Raw genomic sequence first — 21,767 nt, 5'->3', positions numbered from 1 at the left:
GAGAATGAAATAGAATTTGACAAATATCTTTTTTTTTTTCTTTAGGTTGCCAAACTTTTTCTGCTATTCTCAAGCATCCTCATTTCTTAGTATGATAGTTAATAATTTAAGAAGGAATTTACCCTTTGCTTTTCTACCCAAGTTATAACCTAATAGAAAAACCTGTCCCTAAATGTTGTAATCTACATGTTGCAGCACAAGAGGACAGCACCAGATTCTCCATTCAAGGGCATGTGAGATGTGAAAAGAAAGGATAACAGAACAAATGAGCATCACAGACAGAAAACTTTAAATAGGCAAGTTCTAGGGTTTAAGCAAAATCTAGGAAAAGACACAAACACTCAGATGTCTTCAAAATTCACCCCAAACACTCTCAGAAATCCCTGGAATACTATATCAGGAACACTGTGTTTGATGAACTTTTAAGCTTGGGAATGCTCAAAACCATCATTCTTAAAATCATCCAGGAAATATGAAACCCAATTTGAGAAATTGTAAAGTTTTTCAAATTATGCTTATGATATCACTAATGTTTTCCCCAATCTCCATAAAAAATGTTTCTTTCTTTCTTCTTGGTACTGGGGATTAAACCCAGGGGTGCTGAGCTATATCCCCAGACCTTTTTATTTTGAGACAGAGTCTCACTAATTTGCTGAGGCTGGCCTTGAATTTGTGATCCTCAGCCTCCTGAATTGCAGAATAAAGAATCAAAAAAAAAAAAATCTCTCATAAGAAAAGCACTCCAAAGATTACGTTAAGGAAAATAACAAGGGCTGGAAATGCAGCTCAGTGGTAGAGTGCTTGCCTAGCCTGTGCAAGGTCCTGGACTCCATTCTTAGTGCATACACACACACACACACACACACACACATACACACAAACCACACTCAGCAATTAGAATATGAATTCACTTCAGATAGTATTAATTTCATCGAAAAGTCTATCAAAGGCTTCAAAATTAATATTTAAGATACTAAAAAATAAATGACATAACATCCACACATATATTAAATTATGAAACAAACAGGAAAATATAAAATTAAAATAGGCATAAAAAGAAATAATTAATATCTTAAAAATAAAATAATCACCTAAATTAAAGGTAATAAATGGTGTGGAATTTAGACTAAACACACTCAGAAACAAATAGAAATAGAACAGAGGGGAAATAGAACAGAGGCTGAAGAATTATTCTAGTAGAAGTCATAAGCAGTCAGAGATAAATTATAAAGAAGGAGACATAGAAGATAGAATAAGAAACTCTAGATTATGTTTAGTAGGAGTTCTAGAAAAGGAGGTAGGAAGGAAGGATGGAGAAGCAATATCTGAAGATCGAATAGCTGAACATTTTCCAATTTATAAAAAGACATTAGGATTAATTTGCTTCCTACATGTGTATTTGTTTATTCAATGCTTTATGAGCACTTACTATGTGTTGCACTCTGGACTAAGCAGGGGACACAAAATGAATGTTGTATAATCCTTGCTCACACTAGAGAAACTATTAGTAGGAGAGAAGGATGTGTTTAATTAAAATCTAAAAAAATTGCTGCAATAAATTGTTCAACTCCAGAATTAGGAAGAAGGAGGAAGATGACTTTTGGGAGGGCTAAGAGAAGCTCCACAGAGCAGCTGTTGTCCAAGCTGAGTTTCTGAGAATTCCCTAGAGTGCTGTTCTTTAGGAAGAGGAACGAGGAGGCATGAAAGAGCATGGCATATCTGGTGGCCCTTGAGTGGCTCTGTGTAGTCCCAGGTGGGTCTAGAATACACAGAAGAAGAGTTAAAACGAAAGTTTACTGTTTTTGTTGTTGTTTTGGTTCTGGGGATTGAACCCAGGGATACTTACACACTAAGCCACATTCCCAGCCCTTTTTATTTTTTATTTTGAGTTAGGGTCTTGATAAGCAAGTCTGGCCTTGAACTTGCAATCTTGCTGGGATTATAGGCATGTGCCACCATGTCTGGTGAAGACTGAAATTTAAGAGACTGAACGGAGAAAGATTTTAAGCACCTTTAAAAATAAAGAACATTTACTCTTTCTGCCATCTTTCCATGTCTCCATAACGGTGTGCATGAATGTCCTGGCTGATGCTCTCAAGAGCATCAACAATGCCCAAAAGAGAGGTAAGTGCTAGATCCTTATTAGGCTGTACTTCAAAGTCATCATCCATTTTCTAACCATAATGATGAAGTCTGGTTACATGGGTGAATCTGAAATCATCAATGACCACAGAGCTAGGAAAGTTGTTGTGAACCTGACAGGCAGGTTAAACAAGTGTGGAGGGGTCAGTTATAGATTTGATGTGCAGTCCAAAGTCCTAGAAAAATGGCAGAATGATCTGCTCCCATCCTGCCAGTTTGGTTTCACTGTGTTGACAGCCTCAATTGGCATCATGGACCACGAAGAAGCAAGGCGAAAACACATAGGAGGGAAAATCCTGGGATTCTTTTTCTAGGAAAGTAAAACATACATACAAATAAGATGCCTCAATGGGAAAAACGGGGAAAACATTGATTGCATGCTCATTGAAGGGCTATATATAAATGCATGCTCACAAACAGGTTGACTTAGGGACACAAAAAGGGTCTCCTCCAGAGAAAATTCAGTGCAATACCCATCAATATTGAAAGAATTTTTTAAAAATGAAGCAACTGATTATAGATTTTTTTTATAGTAGCTGGATGCAGTGGCATATGCCTTGTAATCTCAGTGACTTGGGAAGCTGAGGCAGGAGCATTACAAGTTTGACGTCAGCCTGGACAACTTCATGAAGCCTTGTTTTAAAATAAAAACCAAAAATAGTTGGGGTTAAGCTGGGCATGGTAACACACGCCTGTAACCCAGAGACTCAGGAGGCTCAGGCAGGAGGATCCCAAGTTTGAGGCCAGCTGTGTAACTCATTGAGACTTTATCTCAAAAGAACTAGGGATGTAGCTCAGTGTTTATTTAATCCCTACTACTGAAGAAATAAACAAACAAACAAACCAAAACCAAAAACTAAAAAGGGCTGGGATATAGCTCAGAGGTAGAGCATGTGCCTAGCATGTTGAGACCCTGGGTTCCATCCCCACTACTGGAAAGAAAAAAAAAGATCGATCTATCTATCTATCTATCTATCTATCTATCTATCTAAGATAATTTTAAAGCAGAACAGTTATGTACCTTACCAGTCATTAATAGTTACCTAGAAAGTTTTATCAATTAAAACATTACAGAAGCATTTATTTCTTACATATTAAGAATAATTAATTCACTGTGGGCTGGGGCTGTAGCTTAGTGGTAGAGCACCTGCCTTGCACATGTGAGACACTGGGTTCGATCCTCAGCACAACATAAAAATAAATAAATAAAGATATTGTGTCCATCTACAATTAAAAAATATATATATTTAAATAAAAAGAGAATAATTCACCATGATCATCTTGTTATGGCAGGATATGGAGTAAATGAGCTAATGTGAATTTCAGAATGAGCACCCAGGCACTAGTGTTCAGGATGACTTGTTGGCTACTTCAAAGGTCTGATAACAAATGTTAAAAATGGAAAATGAGGATAATGAGCATGGAGAAGGAGAATAATATTAAGAGGAATATTTGGAGATGGGACCAATAGCTCTTGGGGTGGAACTATTAAAGGTAGGCAGGAAGCAAGGGAAAAAGAAGAGTCAAGGATAACTTCAAGGTGTTACCCTGGGCAATGGGAGAACTGGCACCGATTTTAAGAATCTGTGCAACAAACAAGTAGGTATCTGGAAAATAGGAATGGGAGAGTTTGAGGCAGATGTCTTAGGGAGTTCTGGGAGTGAAGAAAATAATGAACTTCCCTAGGCAAATGCAACAGGTGGAGAAGGAAGATGGACGAGGTGAACAACACTCCTAGAGGAGACCATGCCTGTATCTGGGCCTTAAAGAATGAGGAATCTGGGCTGGGGATGTGGCTCAAGCGGTAGCTCGCTCGCCTGGCATGCGTGCGGCCCGGGTTCGATCCTCAGCACCACATACAAACAAAGATGGTGTGTACCCCGAAAAACTAAAAAAAAAAAAAAAGAAAGAATGAGGAATCTGAAGGGGCAGCAAGGCGGGAGATGCAGAGGCTGACTGAACAGAGAGTGCTGATGCTTGGCAGCAGGCTGGGAAACAGAGGAACTGCCAAAGGTGGGGAGGAGGGAGACAGGGACAAAACAGAAAGGGAACCTTTCCACTTTCCCTCTTGCATGTGCAAAAACACAGATCCACTCTCACCTTTGCATTTTTTGCAAGTTGGATGACATCTCTCACAGGTCCAGGTGTTTTCTTCTGCATAGTAATGCTCTGGGCAGGTGCGATAACACTCTCCCTTGGAGGCGAGCAGAAAAAAGTAGGTATCGCAAGACAGGCAGTCTGTGGGCTGTGGACCCCGGCATGCTTTGCAGCTCTTGTGGCACCTCTTACACTGGCCAGTGGAGATTTCTGCATAATATCTGAAAGCAAGGGGAGAGAAGATGGAATACAGCCGTCCCTGGGTATCTGCAGGGGGTTAGTTCCAGGACCCACTACAGAGATACTAAAACCCATTGAAGGCTCAAGTCCTTTCTATAAAACAGGAAAGCATTTGGATATAACCTACAAATATCCTCCTTTATACTTTAAATCATCTCTAAATTACTTACAGTACGTAATGCAGTGTGAATGTTAAATAAATAGTTGTCATGCTACATAGTTTGGGGAATAATGACAAGAAAAAAGGTCTGTACACTATTGGTACAGATGCAATTCTTTTAAAAAGTATTTTCCAACTTTGATCCCATGTGGAACCTGCAGATGTGAAGGGCTGATTGTACTAATCTTTGCTCCTAAATTGGGTGTGGTGAAAAAACACAATGAGTCATACAGGATTCATTTACAAGCTGGGTAACTTTAGCCTCTTTACTCATTAAATTCATTTCTATGATACTAGCAAATTTAATGATTCTCAGTTTTCTTATCTGTAAAGTGGGCATTACAATCCGTCCCTTGCTAGTTGTGAAGATTATATTGGATAACACCTAGGGAAAGACACAGCAGTCACCGGTAATTGTTAGCTACCTCTGTCTTTTTCTTCTATTCACTGCTCCAGATTCAAGCTTCAAGCTGTGTTGAATGGGATTGGGGAATGGAAGACATTTTTACATGGACCTCTGAGTGGTTCTTCTTAACTTAAAAAGCATCTTGAAATAGAAAGTGACATGTAGTGAAATTAACCTTTACCAAATAGATGTAACCTCCTTTGAAAAGATTTTTGGAGACTAATTTTTTCCTTTATTTTTATTGGTGCATTAAATTGCACATCATGGTATGATTTGTTGTTATATATTTGTACCACTGCACACAGTATAACAATATAATTTGGATAATATCATTTATTCCCCATTATTTCCCCTTTTCCTCTCCCTGGTCCCTTTCTTCTACTCTACTGATCTCTCTTTGATTTTTCATGAGATCCCTGCTCCTCCTTTTCTTTTCTTTTTCCTCTCTAGCTTCCAAATGAGATTATGATGATGATGATGATGATGATGATGATGATGATTATTATTATTATTATTATTTGGTACTGGGGATTGAATCCAGGGGCCCTTAACCTCTGAGCTACATCCCCAGTCTTTTTATTTTTTAGTTTCATTAAACTGCTTAGGGCTTTGCTAAGTTGCTGAGGCTGGCCTCAAACCCTTGGTCCTCCTGCCTCAGCCTTTTGAGTCACTGGGATTACAGGTATGTGCCACCTTTCCAGGCTGAAGATTAAAATTTGAAACTTATTTTTATTGGTACATTATAATGATATAATAATAATGGGATCCATTTTGATATATTCTTACATGAACATGGCATAGTTTATTTTGCTTCATTCTCTGTATCTGCATCTCCTCTTTTCCTCCCTTTCTCCTGCCTCAACCCCCTTTCCACTAGTGGTCTCTCTTCAATTTTCACAAGGTTTCTTTTCTTTCCTTTTTCTCTCTAGCTTCCACATATGGGAGAATGCATGTGATCCTTGAGTTTTAGAGTCTGGCTTTTTACTCTTAGCCTGATTTTCTCCAGTTTCATCCATTTTCCTACAAATGATAATATTTTGTTCTTCTTTATGGTAATAAAATACAATTGTGTATATTTAGCATATTTTCTTTTTCCATTAATCCACTGATGGACATCTAGGCTGGTTCCATAATTTGGCTATTGTGAATTGCACCACTACTAACATTGCTATGCATGTATCACTGTAGTATGGGCAAGTCATTTAACTTCTTGAGCCTTGGTTTCCTAATCTGTAAAATGGAGAAATTAAGGAAAGGCTAGGGATGTAGTTCATTGGTAGTACATTTGCCTAGCATGCATGATGCCCTAGGTTTGATCCCTAACTCTGCAAAAATAAAACAAAACAACAACAAAAACAAAACTGAATAGACTAATACCAACCTCATGAGACCATTGTAAAATAAAATCATAATGTAAAGATACATTGTGAGTGGAAATGCTTAGTAAACTCTCTTCTCATCTATTATAGAGATGAGAAGCATCAAGAGGAACCATGGTGAGGGAAGACTGATCAATTCTAAATAGGTTTTAAAATTTATCAAAGAGTTATGCTAAAAAGAAAGGCAATGGGGAGTGTGCTGGCTCATATTGAAAGAAGACTCCAACATCACTGCTTAAGATGAAGACTTATCTTAAATACTCATCTTAACAGTGGTTTAAGATGAGGGGATTGTGAAATCTCTTGATCCTCAGAGCCTTGGGGACAATCTTATGCATAAACACAGACAGAAACATGACACTTAGAGAACCCTCTGTAAGGCTAAACATCAGAATCATTATTGTATTGAGTCACAGAGAATCATATACCTGCCTTTCCAAAACAAAGAGATTTAACGCACAAGGCTCATATCATGATGCAGAACACTGATTTTACAAAAGGAATGCTACTTCATCAATATTCCAGTTTTTTTCTCTGCTTCCTGGCTACCATGAACTAAGGAACTTTCCATCCTATGCCCTTCTACCTTAATGTTCTGCCTCATTGCAGGTCCAGGGAAACAGAGTCCACAGACCATGGATGGAATCACTTGAAACCCTGTCAATACCAGCAGACATGCAGAAAGCTCTCAGATCCAGACCTATGCTGAATATGTGGGTGGAAAACAGGAAGAGAAGCATATCAAGAGAAAGTGGACAGAAGACTGTTGGCAGGAGGTAGAGAGAAAGTGGCTAAATCTAAGAGCCTGTCCTGCTGACTGCAGAACCACTATTCCTACACCAATAGCTGTGCAACTACCAGCAGAGTCAGAAAGAGAAATTTGAGCCCTAGTCCAGGAGAAATAAAGATCAGAGCATTGGGGGGAAATTTCCTACTCTGAGCTTGCACATATGAATTCCTGGGTAGAATCTCTCTCATAGGAAAAGGAACAGGTCAAAAAAATTAAAAGACCAAAGAAAGACTTTCTCCAATAGGAAACGTTAAGGACAATCCTGCCAAGCTTTCTGAAGTTCCTGAAATGTGGTAGCTAAGACCTGAGTGAAATAAACTACTGGTTCTGTCACTGATGTAGGGCCAGGGGGCTCATGTGGAAGCCTTATTGTAGTTCATTTGATAAAATGTGGTGTGGAAAGGGTTTGAAACCAAGTATGTCTCCTGAAAAGATCAGTTTTTATTTTTGTGGCCTCGTTTCTCTTTTTTCCTTTTCAATCTAAACTACCAGTTAACACTCATCATGGTTGTAGGCTGTGCTGAATGTACACGTCAGGGGAAACCTTTCCTGTCACCAATTAGTGTTTGAAGCTTCTCCTGCAGGGGAAGTCGGCTGTGAGATGCATTCTGGTTCTCCTGATCATGGATTTAGGGTTGAACTCTTTCTTGCTTGGAGACACACTCATTGCTCAGACTGTGGGGCAGTTGCTGCCGGTCACAGTCACAGTCTCCCAATGAAGGAACTGTTGTGTTTCCCTAATTCCCACCATAGCTGCCCCCAAACAGTAAGCACTCAGGCTTGTCTTTCTGGTAGGAAGATAGTCTACCAATGTTGATTCATGAAGGAACCTAATGCTCCTTCATATACCTTTGCCTTTGGAGTATATTTATTGCAAGTTATGCTTCCTAAGATATGAGCTTATCATGGGGGTTGTGCCTGAGTAAAAAATAATTTCTGTTCTTAAAAAATTTTTCTCCTTGGGCTGGGAGAAAGAAGCACTTGCCTTGCATGTGTGAGGCACTGGGTTCGAGCTTCAGCACTACATAAAAGTAAATACAGATACTGTGTTTAAAAAAATATATTTTTTCTCCAATTCTTCCACATTAAAGAGGTCCACAGAAACCTACGCCTCTCCCCCTTTCCCTTGGGTAACTTCACACATGGTGGAACCATTTTCTTAATCCCATGGTCTGCATTCTCTTTAGATCACAGGATCACACTCCTCTTTTAGTGTGTATGTACTTAAGAGTAATAAAAAACTGCATGTGAGAAAGATGGAGGTTCTTGACATGGGATCCAGATCTTTGTACACCCTTCTTAGGGTAAAGTGGAAGGGCGAAGCAGGTAGGTACCCCCCCCCCCACTCTTGTCTGGTAAGGTCCCTTCTTCACTGACCCACACAGCTGGTGTTTTTCAAGAGCTTCTAATGTTTATAATTCTGCATGGAATGTTGTAGTAGTATAACAGTAGGGGTTCCACTGGACCCCCTCAGGAGCTTATAATTTTCTTAGAAAGACATACAGGAATAAGAATAAGGTCTTAAAGAACAAAATTTGTCTTAACTCACATTATTCAAACAAATAATGTGCTCTAATTGAATATGTATTTAATAAATGAGTGAGTGAAGGAAGAAGATACATAGAAATGTAAGGTGGTATATAGCACTATAACAGACGAAGTAAGCAGAGATCGCTATGACTGAAAAGAACAGATGTGCCAATTTGGGTGAAACCTTTAGGGAAGGTCCAAGGATAGAGCCCTTCGATTGGGGTCCGGAAATTCTCAATGTCCTAGGTTCTTGATTGGGAAGCAGTGAGCAACATGTCTATAATCAATCTTTCTCTTTAGTGGGATGCCCGTGTGTGTGTGTGTGTGTGTGTGTGTGTGTGTGTGTGTGTGTGATCCAGCTACACTCTTCCAATTATGCTTGTTATCAGGCCTTCTGATAAACACACTCTTTATCTCTGAAATGCTTCCAGAAGGATACATCAGGTGTATCTAGGATGCGTATGATAACTAATCCTGTATTCGTGGATTTATGGGAGGTTTGACAGGTTGCAGAATTAATGGGGTATAAATGTAAATGTTAACGGAAATTGTTTCTTTTGTAAAATCCATGATTCATTTGCAGAACTTAGATCCTGCATATTAAACTTGAATCAGAACAAATCCTAAAACTGAAGAAAAAGAACATCCATTAGCAGTCTTGGGCTTCTCTGAAGGAAGGGAGGTGTTGTTGCCTCTGCCTTGGCAGTGCTATCAGTGAGGCTGGGCATTGGGTAAGATCTGTAGCTTACATGAGTCTGATTTGACCATCAGACCCTTTGTATTCTCTCACTGGGTCACTCTGAGTCTCCTGTTTCTCTTCCATCCTTGTGAGTGGGCTCACCTTTGCTCCTTACTAGTAGTGAGAATTTAATCTGACTTCATTTGTGTTTAGAGTCTTTGTTTCCACATGTGCAAAATGGTTTTGTATCTGGAGTGATTGAAGAGTTAGCTGAAGAAATGGGTTGTTATGGTTTGGATATGAGGTGCTCCCCTAAACTCCTGTATTAGTGCAGGAATGTATGGAGGTGAAGTGATTGGGTTCTGAGAGCTGTACCTATTTGAATGGACTGGGTAGAAACTATAGGCAGGTGAGGTGAAGTGAGGTGTGGCTAGAGGAGATGGGTCACTGGGAGCATGACCAAGGGTTCATCTTCTTGCAGCCCCTTCTCTTCTCTCTGTCTTTGCTTCCTGGCTGCCATGAATTGAGCAGCCTTCTTCCTCCACACCTTTCTGCCATGATGCTTTGCCTCACCTTGGGCCCAGAACAATGGACTGACCTACCAAAACCTTGACCCAAAATACAGTTTTCCTCTTCTAAGTTTCCTTTGTCAGGTATTTTGGTTACAGCAACAAAAAGCAGATGAACACAGGTGCTGAGCATCTTACCCTTCTCTGCATTGGAGCAGGCACTCATTTTCCAACTGGAACCAACCCGGTCGGCAGGAGCGGCACTGTGTGCTGTGACTCCCATCACAGGTCCTACAAGAGATGTGGCAGGGAGCGCACAGGTGGCTGTCCCTGGCGTAGTAGCCCTCTGGGCAGTCTTGCACACAGGTGGTGTCTGTCAAGGGAGGAGAAGAGTGTTTGGAATCAAGCCCGATTGTGGCTCCCACACCTCCTCTTGCCTGGAAAGAGGGAGAGGAAGTGCAAGGGGAAAAAGACAGTGACCCTGTAGGCTGTGCTGGAGATACTTTGGAGTGAAGATGAATGTCCAAGAAACAGAATTGACCAAAAGGCTACAGGGGTTCAGAGAAATCAGAGGTCAGAGTGGTCTGGGTTGGTAGAACCGAAACCCCAGTTTTAATGACTATAGATGTGACAATGGTTCATTGTCCAGCTGGTATATACTGTCAACAAGGGGAAGCCCAAATCCCCTAAAGAAGATACTTGTACTATATCCTATTGCTGCAGTAATAAATTACCACCTATTTGATGTCTGAAAACAACACAAATGTATTATCTTACTCTTATGGAGCCAGTAATCTGAACTGCATCCTCAGGGCTGAGTTCCTTTTAGAGGTTCTAGAGTAGAAAGAGCTTCTTGGCTTGTCCACTTTCTAGAGAGTTCCTGTAGTCCTGGGCTCCTGGGCTTCTCCTCCATCTTTGAAGGCGGCATCTTTCCTCCTAATCCTCTGCTTCTGTCATCAATTGCCTTATACTAGGAACTCTGATCCTCCCGCATTTCTCTACTAGCCTTTGTGATTATACTGGGCCTATCTGGGGAACACAGGAGAATTTCCCCATGCCAAGAGCCTTCATTAAATCTCAGCTACAAAGTTCCTTCTACCTTGGAAGGCAATCTATTTACAGGATCTGGGGATTAGGATTGCCATCTTCAGGGGCAGCATCAGGCAATCTGCCCCATCCTCCAAATAACCACGTAGTTTACAATAGCCTGATCCTGGTGGTGTGTGGAGTGGGGTGGGATGGGCAAGTGTGAGAAGGTCAGGCCTGGCCAACTCCTGTCCTCAGCTGTTGGGGACATCTCTTTTGTTATGCACCAGTACTGAAGGCTCAGTTCTTGCTTGATCTGTACCCCCAGTTAAAGGAAAGACCACCGTCTGTGAAGGCATCTGCCAGACTCATCAGTGGCACTGCAGATTAGAGGTACTTAGAAAAGAAAGTCAAAATGGTTGATTATATGGGAGATCTGGTTGGATGAGATATTTTCATGAAGAAGCAATGGCTGGGGAAGAAATTTACTGCGCTTTGTGTAACGGGAACTAAGATGAATGGGTTGGAAAGACTGGTGACTTCAGTGTCTTCTATGGTCAGGTGGTCGGGATTGGTACTGAGCATAGATGTGCCTGTGTCTTAGTAGGAGAACACTGCCCTGGAAGGTGACATCTTAGCAAGAAGTGGAAAAGCTTCCTATCTCTGTGAACTTCGAGTACCTCTCTTCTCAGGTCTACTCTACTGACTGGGAAGACAAGTCCAACATTTTCTAGTCTTCTCCATATTTGTCTCTTTCTTCTCGCCATTCCAACTCCTTCTTTAAGTGTAGCTCCTCCGGGCTTGTATTTAGTCTAATCATGGCATCCAGGAAACCTGAGAACACAGCCTCATACCAGCCATCACCTTCAGAGCTGATCTGGAGGCAGCCCACCTGGGATTGCACCACACATTGTTCAGGATTTATTAATGGATGATAAATCAAGGGGGAAATTTTGATGAGGAGTTGAATGCCTACATGTTCTTAATGCATTCTCTCCACAGACTGCTTATTAATTACAAGGGAATCAATAGTAGTTATGCAGTAGAGAAAATAAACGTCTAGACAGATGGTCAGTGTTAATTAACATCACCGATGAGGGGCAAGTGGATATCATATGTATCTGGATATGATTCTCAGATGGCAGAACATCACCTATTCTGATTGAGAAAGAATCCTCTCAGTCTAATCATGGGGAAACTGCACACCAACTCAAGAGGAGGAATAGGAGCTGTATTTTTCTGGAATATCAATATTATAAACTACAAAGACAGTCTGTGGAAGCATTCCAGAGTAAAGGAAGATAAGGCGACTTGGAAGCGAAATGCAATGCCTGATTCTGGAACAAGTTCTGTTATAAAGGGGTGTTGGAAAAATTTTAATAGAAATAGTAAAGTACTGTATAAATGTAAATTTATTAGAGTTGGCAACTGTCCTGTGATTAGATAAGAAAGTTATCTATAAGCTTAGGAAATATGAAAAACTGTCCTTGTAGGATAGGGGCCACAATGTAGGTAACTTACCCTCCAAATGGTTCAGAAAAAGTGTGTATGGATAATATATCCCTACACACACACACACACACACACACACACACACACGGAGGAGAGAAAATAATAAAGCAAAGGGGGAAAAGATTTGCAGTGGGTGAACTGGGTAAAAGACGTATGTATGATGTTCTTTGTACTATTCTCAGTCTTGTATCTTTTCTGTAGGTTTGAAAATTTCCCAAACAAAAGTTAAAAAAAAAATTAGAAAGAAGCCAATGTCCACTGGGCACCCAGCATGGTGCCAGGTAGTTTCCCAGAGGGAGAGAAAAAGGCCTCTTGGAGTGGAGGGAAGTCACTCACTGAGAAGAAGGTTGTCCCCCCTGCAGGTGCGACACTGGTCCTCTGCGGGTCCTGTGCAGTGGAAGCATTTATGGTGACAGGGCTTGCACCTGTGCGCTGTCTCATCCCAGTACTCGATGGGGGCACATTCCTTGTGAGCCACACAGGCCCCATGGCTGTTCAACCTCAGGCCTTCCTGGCAGCTTGTGCAGAAGCTATAAGACGAGCAGGTGTGGCAGGACTCGTGGCAATCTGTGGGCATGTGGGGAAGCAGATACTGAGAGAAAGCCAGCGTACTCCTCTAGGGAATAAATTCCTTTCTTCTAGAGACTTCTGGGGTTTTGTGCCTAAAGTATAGGGTCATGAATTGGCCATAGACCTTAGGCTCTAGGGTGGAGCATTCTTGTTGCAAAATGAGAGGAAAAAAATAAAGGCTTTCTCTGAAATATCCAGAGAGCTCCTTCCTGCAATGGCCAATGCAGAAATATCAGTAAGGTCTACACGATTACCCCAATTACAGCCAAATAATGGCAAGCAATTCCTGAGCAGTGTGGTCACACAGTGGCATGTGGCCTTTCCAACCATCATACCCTCTACTGCTCACCTCTCACAGTACATTTAGTTTACTACTTAGATGGCTATTGTTGGGATAAAATTATAATTACCCACTGACAAAAAAAGGTCTCTGTCATATCCTTTCATTAATTTACTGAGTGCCCATGAGAGGGCCTGTCATATAACGGGCACTCAGTGAGCCAAACAAAATGAGAACAATTAACTCTCACTTCCAGGTTTTAGGAGCTGTCATTCCCTCTGCCTAGAATTTTCTTTTCTCAGACATATGCATATGTATTCATATGCATATGACATATATGTTCCCTCTGTCTTTCAGTGATATTTCCCAGGTCAGTTTCTTTCAAGTTTCAATTCCACCTTGCCCATCTTCCTATCCCCCTTTCCTATCTTATCATTATTATTTCTTTTGCTTGAATTATCTTCTTCGGTGTCTGTCTTCCCAATAGAATGTGAGCTCCCTGAGGACAGGGATCCTATCTGTATTGTTTTCCAGGCCCAGAAGAGCGCCAGCACAAAGCAATCTCTGACAAGCACTTCCTAGGTGAATAGATCTGTGTTATTATCACTGTTATTATTATCACCTCCTTTCATCTGTACCAGGAAACTGTAGCTGGAGATGCTGAGTCACTCGACTGGGAAAGGATAGGCTCAGGAGCTGAATGGTGGCTCCTAACAAGAGCTCTTGCTTATTCTGTCCCAGTGCCTCACGAAAGGTGTGGGCAGTCATCCTGGGACTTTGGGAAACACTTCTCTCCCTCGAGAATTTCTCTAGCACTGGATACTTTATTTTTCCGTTCCCTGACAATTAATGAGGCAAATTACCCACGTTCCATTAAAATGTAAGGAGATACAAATAATAGCAGATCCTTTCTTGAACTTGTAGGAACTGGAGTGCTGAGTGGGAGATGGGATGGGGGTTTGGGTAAGGATGGAAGGAGGGGAGCAGCCAGAAGGCAAACCATGAAGAGGGGCAAAAGGCATGGAGAGAATTCTGCAACATGGTTTACTCATGCTATGAACTTCTATGATGGCTTAAAATTTCAAGGAAAATTTTCCATTTAGGGTGACTTTTGAAGGCTCCTCATCTCTATTGGAAATCTTCACATGAGAATCCTTTTTGATTGGCAGTTCATATCCACCATTTGGGTGAGGGTTTTCGTGATTTGTAACTAATGAAGTTGACATGATCAAAACCTATGAATTACTCATTTTTAAAAATTTAATGAGAACAGATTCAAAAGAGGCTTTTTTGAATGGGAAGGTTAAGGGGGGGGGGACTAAACTCTGGGATGGGGATTATGCAAACTCCAGAGCCTGTTTTGTCTGGGCAGAAACCATCTCTTTAGGATCCCTGGGATGCTGTGCTGGGCCATGCATCCTGGAAATCTTTACCTCTGCAATCCTTAGTCTTTTCTTCATAGTAAGTTCCTGATGGACACTCATTCAAACACAGCCCATGGTAGAGGACCGTAAAAATGTCAGCACAGAGCTCACAATCATCCTCCTTGGGGCCACTACACTCCAGACAATCTTCATGGCAGGGGATACACTGGTGCAAGTCCTGGTAGAAGTGCTGGGGACAGGACTGATGGCACATGTCCTTGTGCAGGAAGAAGCCAGGCATGCACTCTGGGGGAAGGAGGAGGGAGTAAGTTATCCTCAGGGATTAGAGAAAGGAATTCACTGCTTTTGCATTGGGCTAGCCCATTTCTCACCACTTTGGTTTATTTGATCTGAGTATACATTTGCCCTATCCCCACCTGAAGAGTATATGCTCAGTGTCTAACAAGCCCTGCCTTGGGTGGGGGAGGCTGCACATGGTAGCCTGATTAGATAATCCTGGATTTATATGTGGGAATGACCCTTTGAGATGCAAAAAAAAAAAAAAAAAAAAAAAAAAAAAAACACCAAAAACAAAAAACCCACAGTGCTGTGGCAAACAGTGACGACTGGGACGCAGGAGGTATTGTTTGAAAAATCCAGAAAACAATAACAGATATTTAAAATTGCACCAAAGGCTGGGTTTGTAGCTCGGTGATCTTGCCTAGCATGTATGAGGCCCTGGTTCAACCTCCAGACTGAAAAATACATAAACAATAAATGGATAAAAATTGTACCAAGTATCTCACACTCTATTCAATACAGAAGGCAGTTTGGGGATTGTTGGATTAGTTAATTTTTCATTCATTAACAGAGTAGATCTATGAGTAGCTGGTTAATCAGTATGAAGAATGCATTATGGGTTAATTTTATTTGTGTTCCTTTTCCTATTTGGGGAGGAAGACTGGAGAACACTTTAGGCCACACCAAGAGAATCCTCTGGATTGGGCCGCGCCAGGCAAGTTGAGTCTGTGGTATTTTGGAGAGGAAATTGGATAGTGTTTCTCAGGAGATAATACTGCAGGAAAAAGAAAAACAAACAAACAACAACAAAAAAAAACTGTTCATAGCCAGAGTGCTATTCTCAGTCTTCTTTCTTGTTTTTTTTTTTTTTATAATAATTGTATTTCCCTAACTATCTCTGTACTTTGTTAATAATCAGTCTCTGGTAAGATTCTGTGCTAAAAGAGTAGGGACAGCCAAGCATGGTAGAGCATGCTTGTAATCACAGTTAGGTGGGAGGCTGAGGCAGGAGGATCTCAAGTTTGAGACCAGCCTGGGCAACTTAATGAGATCCTGTCTCAAATAAAAATAAAAAAAAAAAAAAGAGCTGGTGATGTAGCTTAGCTGTAGGGCTCCACAATCAAATCCCATTGCAACAACAGCAGCAACAGCAACAACAGCAACAAAAACAGTGGGGTCTTTTGGTTCTTATCTGTTTTGCTAGCATGGGATAGTGCTTAGCACTGTGTACCCATTATGTGTGAGTGTGAGAAATGCTGTTTGTCTTAATTTGCAGAATCCTCAATTTCCTCAACAATGGGTCTGGAAATAGATAAATGTTGGTAAAGGCAGAGAGACTGGTTCTCACAATTCTCTTTGACACCCTTCCCTGCCCCCAACTGCCTACAGGTAGTGGCTCCGAGCCGAGAGGACTAATTGGGGCCATGCCCTGCCTTTGGGATGTAGCCAGGTACCTTTGCATGTTTTCTCATGGATGCACTCCTGACACATCTCTGGGCAGTGCTCGCACACTCCTTCCACAGCCACGTGCCTCTCAGGACAGGCTTTCAGGCACACTCCCTGGTCCAGGACAAGGCCTCCTTCACAAGAATGACAGTGGGTGGCATTTCCCACACATGTTTGGCAAGGAGAGCTGCAGCGCTCACATATGCTGTCTTCTGCATAAAAGCCCCTGTGGAAGGGAGGAAGAGGGCAGCTAGCTGGAGAAGTTGACCAGCTACAGATGACTCACACTGGATGGCCAAGGATGTGGTCTAAAACAGAAGAGGCAGCCGGGTGTGGTGGCCACTCATGCCAGTAATCCCAGCAGCTTGGGAGGCTAAGGCAGGAGGATCTCAAGTTCAAAGCCAGACTCAGCAATTTAGCAAGGCCCTAAGCAACTTAGCAAGACCCTATCTCAAAATTAAAAAGGGCCAGAGATACAGCTCAGTGGTTAAACATCCCTGGGTTCGATCCCTGGTATATATAAACAAACAAACAAACAAATAAAATGAAGGAAGGAAGGAGGGAAGGGAGGAAGGAAGAAAAAATGAATCCATAAGGAAATGTGAAAAGAAACCGTAGAAAAATCAAAGGAAAAGGATAAATCTGATCTTTATGAATTTGGTTTGTTTATGTACAATGGTTGTTTGTACATAATTTAGCCATCTTCTGATTTCCTGCTTTATCCCCTGATTATCATTACTTTTTCTTTTTTCTTTCTTTTTTTTTTTTTGCCTAGAGACTTACTTTACAGTAGAAAATGACTTTATTCAATTTGACCTTCTTTTAAACATTTAATAAATTTAAAAAAATATTTTCAGAAAGCTCAATAAAGGTTAAAGCCCTATAAAATTGGAATCCTTTTTTCTTTTGACACTCTCAGCTGACCTCCGACGGTTTCTTTCAAAGGCGTGCATAGAACACTCACACACGACACTAAATATATTTTCAGTACGTGTTATTGCAGTCTTTTCGCAGCTGACTTCCTTCCAGGTGGATCTGATGTCTGCATGTAGAGTGTCTCTGAATGACTCACCTATCACATTATCGAAATCACTCACTGGTGAGTGAACATGGCAAATATGAAACCCCAACCCTCTCAAATGGCTTTGGGAAAAAAGAGAAACACAGATAATGTTTCTTGGAAAAGAAAAGCTAGAACTTGTGGAAGAGGATAATAATAAACCAGCTGGGAGAAAACGGAACGATAGATACCTATTTCAACTATCTCCCATAATTATCCTGGGACTAGGTAGGGCTGTGATAGTGCTGGGGAATAATTTGCCTCAACTCAAAACTCCTCAGCTAGCCAGGCCAGGTGGTGCTCGCCTGTAATCCCAGTGACTTGGGAGGCCCAGGCAGGAGGATCGAGAGTTCAAAGCCAGCCTCAGCAATTTAGTGAGGCATTTAGCAAGTCAGTGAGATCCTGCCTCTCAATAAAATACAAAAAAAGGACTGACAGGGATGTGGCTCCATGCTTAAGCACTCCTGGGTTCAATCCCTAGTACCAACAAACAAACAAACAAACAAAAAACTCCTTGGCCTAGAGCAGCAATCATTTGTTGTCACTATATGGGGGTAGCAGGTCCAGGTGGGCAGGGCTCCCAGCTGTACTCTTGGCCATGTCTCCACATCCCTGCATTCTCCTGGGTACCACTGGGGCATGCTCTTCTCATAGCTAAGATAGAAGCACAAGAGGACAGGCACAATGTGAGCCTCTATCTCTCTTCTGCTAATAGTATAGGCCAAAGCAAATCACATATACCAGGCCAAAGCCCTGGGCAGGGGAGTGAAGTCCATTCTGCCTCTAGTGGGAGTTAACTGCAAAGTTATAGGTATGGTGGTGGGGGGATGTATAAGAGGTAAAGAAATGCAGACAACAACTCAATCCACCAGAGTCTTCTTTAATCCTGATGCCATGGAAGGACTCCCTCCTATATGGCATTTTTACTTTTTTTGGGGGGTCGGGTACCAGGAATTGAATTCAGGGGCACTTAACCACTAAGCCACACCCCCAGCCCTTTTTTGCCTTTTTATTTAGAGACAGGGTCTCACTAAGTTGCTTAGGGCCTCGCTAAATTGCTGAGGCTGGCTTTGAATCCTTCTGCCTCCATCTCCTGAGCCACTGGGATTATAGGCCTGCACCACTGTGCCTGGCACTTGATTTTTAAATTAATCAACTCAGATACATTGAATTGTTCTCAGTCACTTTTTGTATTCATTCAGTAAACAAAATTGCATTCTGTGTGTTGGGAAGAAATAAGATGGGAATGAATGAAAGCCATATTAAATGTGATTTTAAAAAAGAAAAATGAGAGAAGGAAGCCGGTAGAAGAGGAGGAACTAAATAATATCCAAAAGGAAGCTAAGATCAGGCTTCTTTACATATTAGTATTTTTAGCTTTTTTTAAAAAAATATGATGGAAAACAATGACCAGCAAGTCATTGTTTAAGAGAGACCAAGTCTCTCTTAAAAATAAATTTAACAGCTGGGCATGGTAGCATAGTCCCAGCTACTTGGGAGACTAACGCAGAAGATTGCAAGTTTGAGGCCAGTCTGGGCAATTTATCAAGATCCTGTCTCAAAAATTATAAAAAGGGCTGGGGATATAGCTCAGGGGTAAAGCACCCCTGAGTCACCACCTCATAAAACAAAAACAAAAACAAAACAATACAACATGATAGATAGAAATGCATTATATGATATCTGAGAGTTTAGATTTGAAAAATTTGAAGTTCAAGAAATTTAATGCATTTTCAGATATCACAGCTTTTTTTTTTTAAAGAGAGAGAGAGAGGAGAGAGAGAGAGAGAGAGAGAGAATTTTTAATATTTATTTTTTAGTTCTCGGTGGACACAACATCTTTGTTGGTATGTGGTGCTGAGGATCGAACCCAGGCCGCACGCATGCCAGGCGAGCGCACTACCGCTTGAGCCACATCCCCAGCCCCAGATATCACAGCTTTTTCTTTCTTTCTTTTGGTATTGGGGATTGAACTTGGGGATGCTTAACCACTGAACCATATTCCCTGCCCTTTTAAAAAAATATTTTTTATTTAGAGACAGGGTCTTGCTGAGCTGCTTAGGACCTCACCAAATTGCTGAGGCTGGCTTTGAACCTGAGAACTTCTTGCCTCAGCCTCCAGATATCACATCTTTTACCTGAATGAACATTTGACATATTAATTGTTTCCATATGTATAATAAGGAATTTGGGGTCACAAAAGCACTAGACTTTCTCTGCAACTAATCTCAAGGAGTGTCATTGTTAGGTGATTCAATGTGGGATGGGCCACACCAGAAGTATGAACTGTGTATGCAGAACATGAAGGCTTTGGGCCATGTGATGTCAAACCAACTTCCAGGGAATTTTCAATACTAGTCCAGGCCAAGACCTCCAGGAAATGTAGTTGACTGTTTATGCTTCTTCTTCTTCTTCTTTTTTTTTTTTTTTTTTTTAAATGGTACTAGGGATTTAACCCAGAGGTGCTGTACCACAGAGCTGTATCCCCAGCCCTTCAGTTTTTTTTTTTTTTTTGTTTGTTTGTTTTGTTTTCATTTTGAGACAGGGTCTTGCTAAGTTATTGAGGCTGGCCTTAAATTTGTGATCCTCCTGCCTCAGCCTCCCAAGTTGCTGGAATTACAGGCGTGCACCACCATGCCTGACTAGTTGACTATTTATAGAGGCAGGTTTTGCATCTGAAAATTCAACCAACAGTGGATCATGTACTATATAGTTAGACTTACTATAAAACACACAGATGTTTTTCTTTGTCATTGTTCCCTACACAATGCAGTATAATAACTGTTTACATGGTGTTTGCATTGAGATTAGGTATTATCTGTAATCTAGAGATGATTTGAATTATACTGGGGGATGTGCACAGGTTATATGCAAATACTAGGTCATTTTACATCAGGAACTTGAGCAACTGAAGATTTTGGTATCTGTGGGGGAGGAACCAATCCTCTGCAGATACTGAAGAACACCTAGACATTAAAGAAGAGCAATTCTAATAAAGAAACTGAAGAGATGCAGCATGAAGAAACCTTCCAACTCTTCTTATGAGATTCAGAAATGCTGGATGAAATGCTGAAATCAAAGACATGGACTCAAGGAACAAGGGAAAAGAAATCTATCGAAGATCATTATTAAATGAAGAATAATTGGACTGGGTTTGTGGCTCAGTGGTAGAGCACTTGCCTAGCAAATGTGAGGCACTGAGTTCAATCCTCAGCACCATATTAAAAAAATAAATAAAAATAAAGATATTGTGTCCATTTACAACTAAAAATAATTTTAAAAGTGAATATCAAGGGTTGAGGATGTGGCTCAAGTGGTAATGTGCTCGCCTGGCATGCGTGGGGCGCTGGGCTCGATCCTCAGCACCACATAAAAATAAAATAAAGATGTTGTGTCCACCGAAAACTGAAAAATAAATATTAAAAAATTCTCTCTCTCTCTCAAAAAAAAGTGAATCTCAAGAACTGTTGGGAATATCACAGGTTTTCTTTCTTTCTTTTTTAAATTTTATTTTTTAGAACAGTTGTAGATTCATAGCAAAGTTGAGAGGAAGTTACAGAGATTTGCACATGATCTCTGCTCCACACATGCACAGCATCCTCCATTATCAACATCTTCTACCAGGGACATGCTCATGACACTATTGGTCAACCTGCACTGACATTCAGTATCTATCACCCAGGGTCCACAGTCTATGTCAAGGTTCACTCGTGTTGTGCATTCTATGGACTTGGACAAATTATAATGAATATATCCATCACTATAGTATCACACAAAAATTTCAAAGCCCTAAAAATTTTCTGTACTCTGCCGAGTCATCTCACCCTCTCCACCAACCTCTGACTACCCCTGTTCTCTTCTACTGTCCACAGTTTTGTCTGTTCAGAATGTTCCATAGTTGAAATCACACAGGAGGGAACATTTTCAGGTTGGCTTCTTTCATTTCATAATGTGCATCTAGCTTTCCTCCTTGTCTTTTCATGGCTTTGTAGTTCATTTATTCCATTGTCTTGTGTTAAAAACAACTTAGGCCATTAGGCTGGGATGGCTCCGATGCCTTGGATACCACATAAGCAAACTGAAACTCAACGTAAGCAGTAAAAGGAAACTTAGGTTTAGCCAATCAGAAACCACCAACTAACCTCCACTTTACCAATCTAACACAGTTTCTTTGTCTTGCTTCTGCAAACATCCTATAAAAGTTTCCTCTCTTATTCCCCCAGGGGAGTATTAAACCACTTGCAGTTTGGTGCTAGTTCACAAATCACTGAATGCTC

The 21,767-nt window shown here is 41.0% G+C and overlaps 1 protein-coding gene and 1 pseudogene across 4 annotated transcripts in view; one reads left to right on the top strand and one right to left on the bottom strand.

The window, feature by feature from the left end:
- PCSK5 (proprotein convertase subtilisin/kexin type 5) overlaps positions 1–21,767 on the bottom strand; it is a 450,277-nt gene that overhangs the window by 12,045 nt on the left and 416,465 nt on the right. For all 3 annotated transcript variants that reach the window (XM_081278894.1, XM_081278895.1, XM_081278896.1), the window contains 5 exons: positions 16,439–16,656; positions 14,754–14,990; positions 12,807–13,037; positions 10,131–10,305; positions 4,243–4,460 (listed from right to left, as the gene is read on the bottom strand). In XM_081278894.1, the coding sequence (XP_081135020.1) occupies positions 4,243–4,460; positions 10,131–10,305; positions 12,807–13,037; positions 14,754–14,990; positions 16,439–16,656 (1,079 nt within the window). The remainder of the gene's footprint in view (positions 1–4,242; positions 4,461–10,130; positions 10,306–12,806; positions 13,038–14,753; positions 14,991–16,438; positions 16,657–21,767) is intronic.
- On the top strand, positions 2,040–2,456 carry LOC308640912 (small ribosomal subunit protein uS8-like; annotated as a pseudogene). The gene has a single exon. The product of its transcript is annotated as a small ribosomal subunit protein uS8-like (transcript).

Source organism: Spermophilus citellus, assembly GCF_964194105.1.
Source record: "Spermophilus citellus genome assembly, chromosome: 2".
NCBI classification, from domain to species: domain Eukaryota; kingdom Metazoa; phylum Chordata; class Mammalia; order Rodentia; family Sciuridae; genus Spermophilus; species Spermophilus citellus.
The sequence above is the reverse complement of the archived record's forward strand: the minus strand, read 5'-3'. Positions and strand labels throughout refer to the sequence as shown.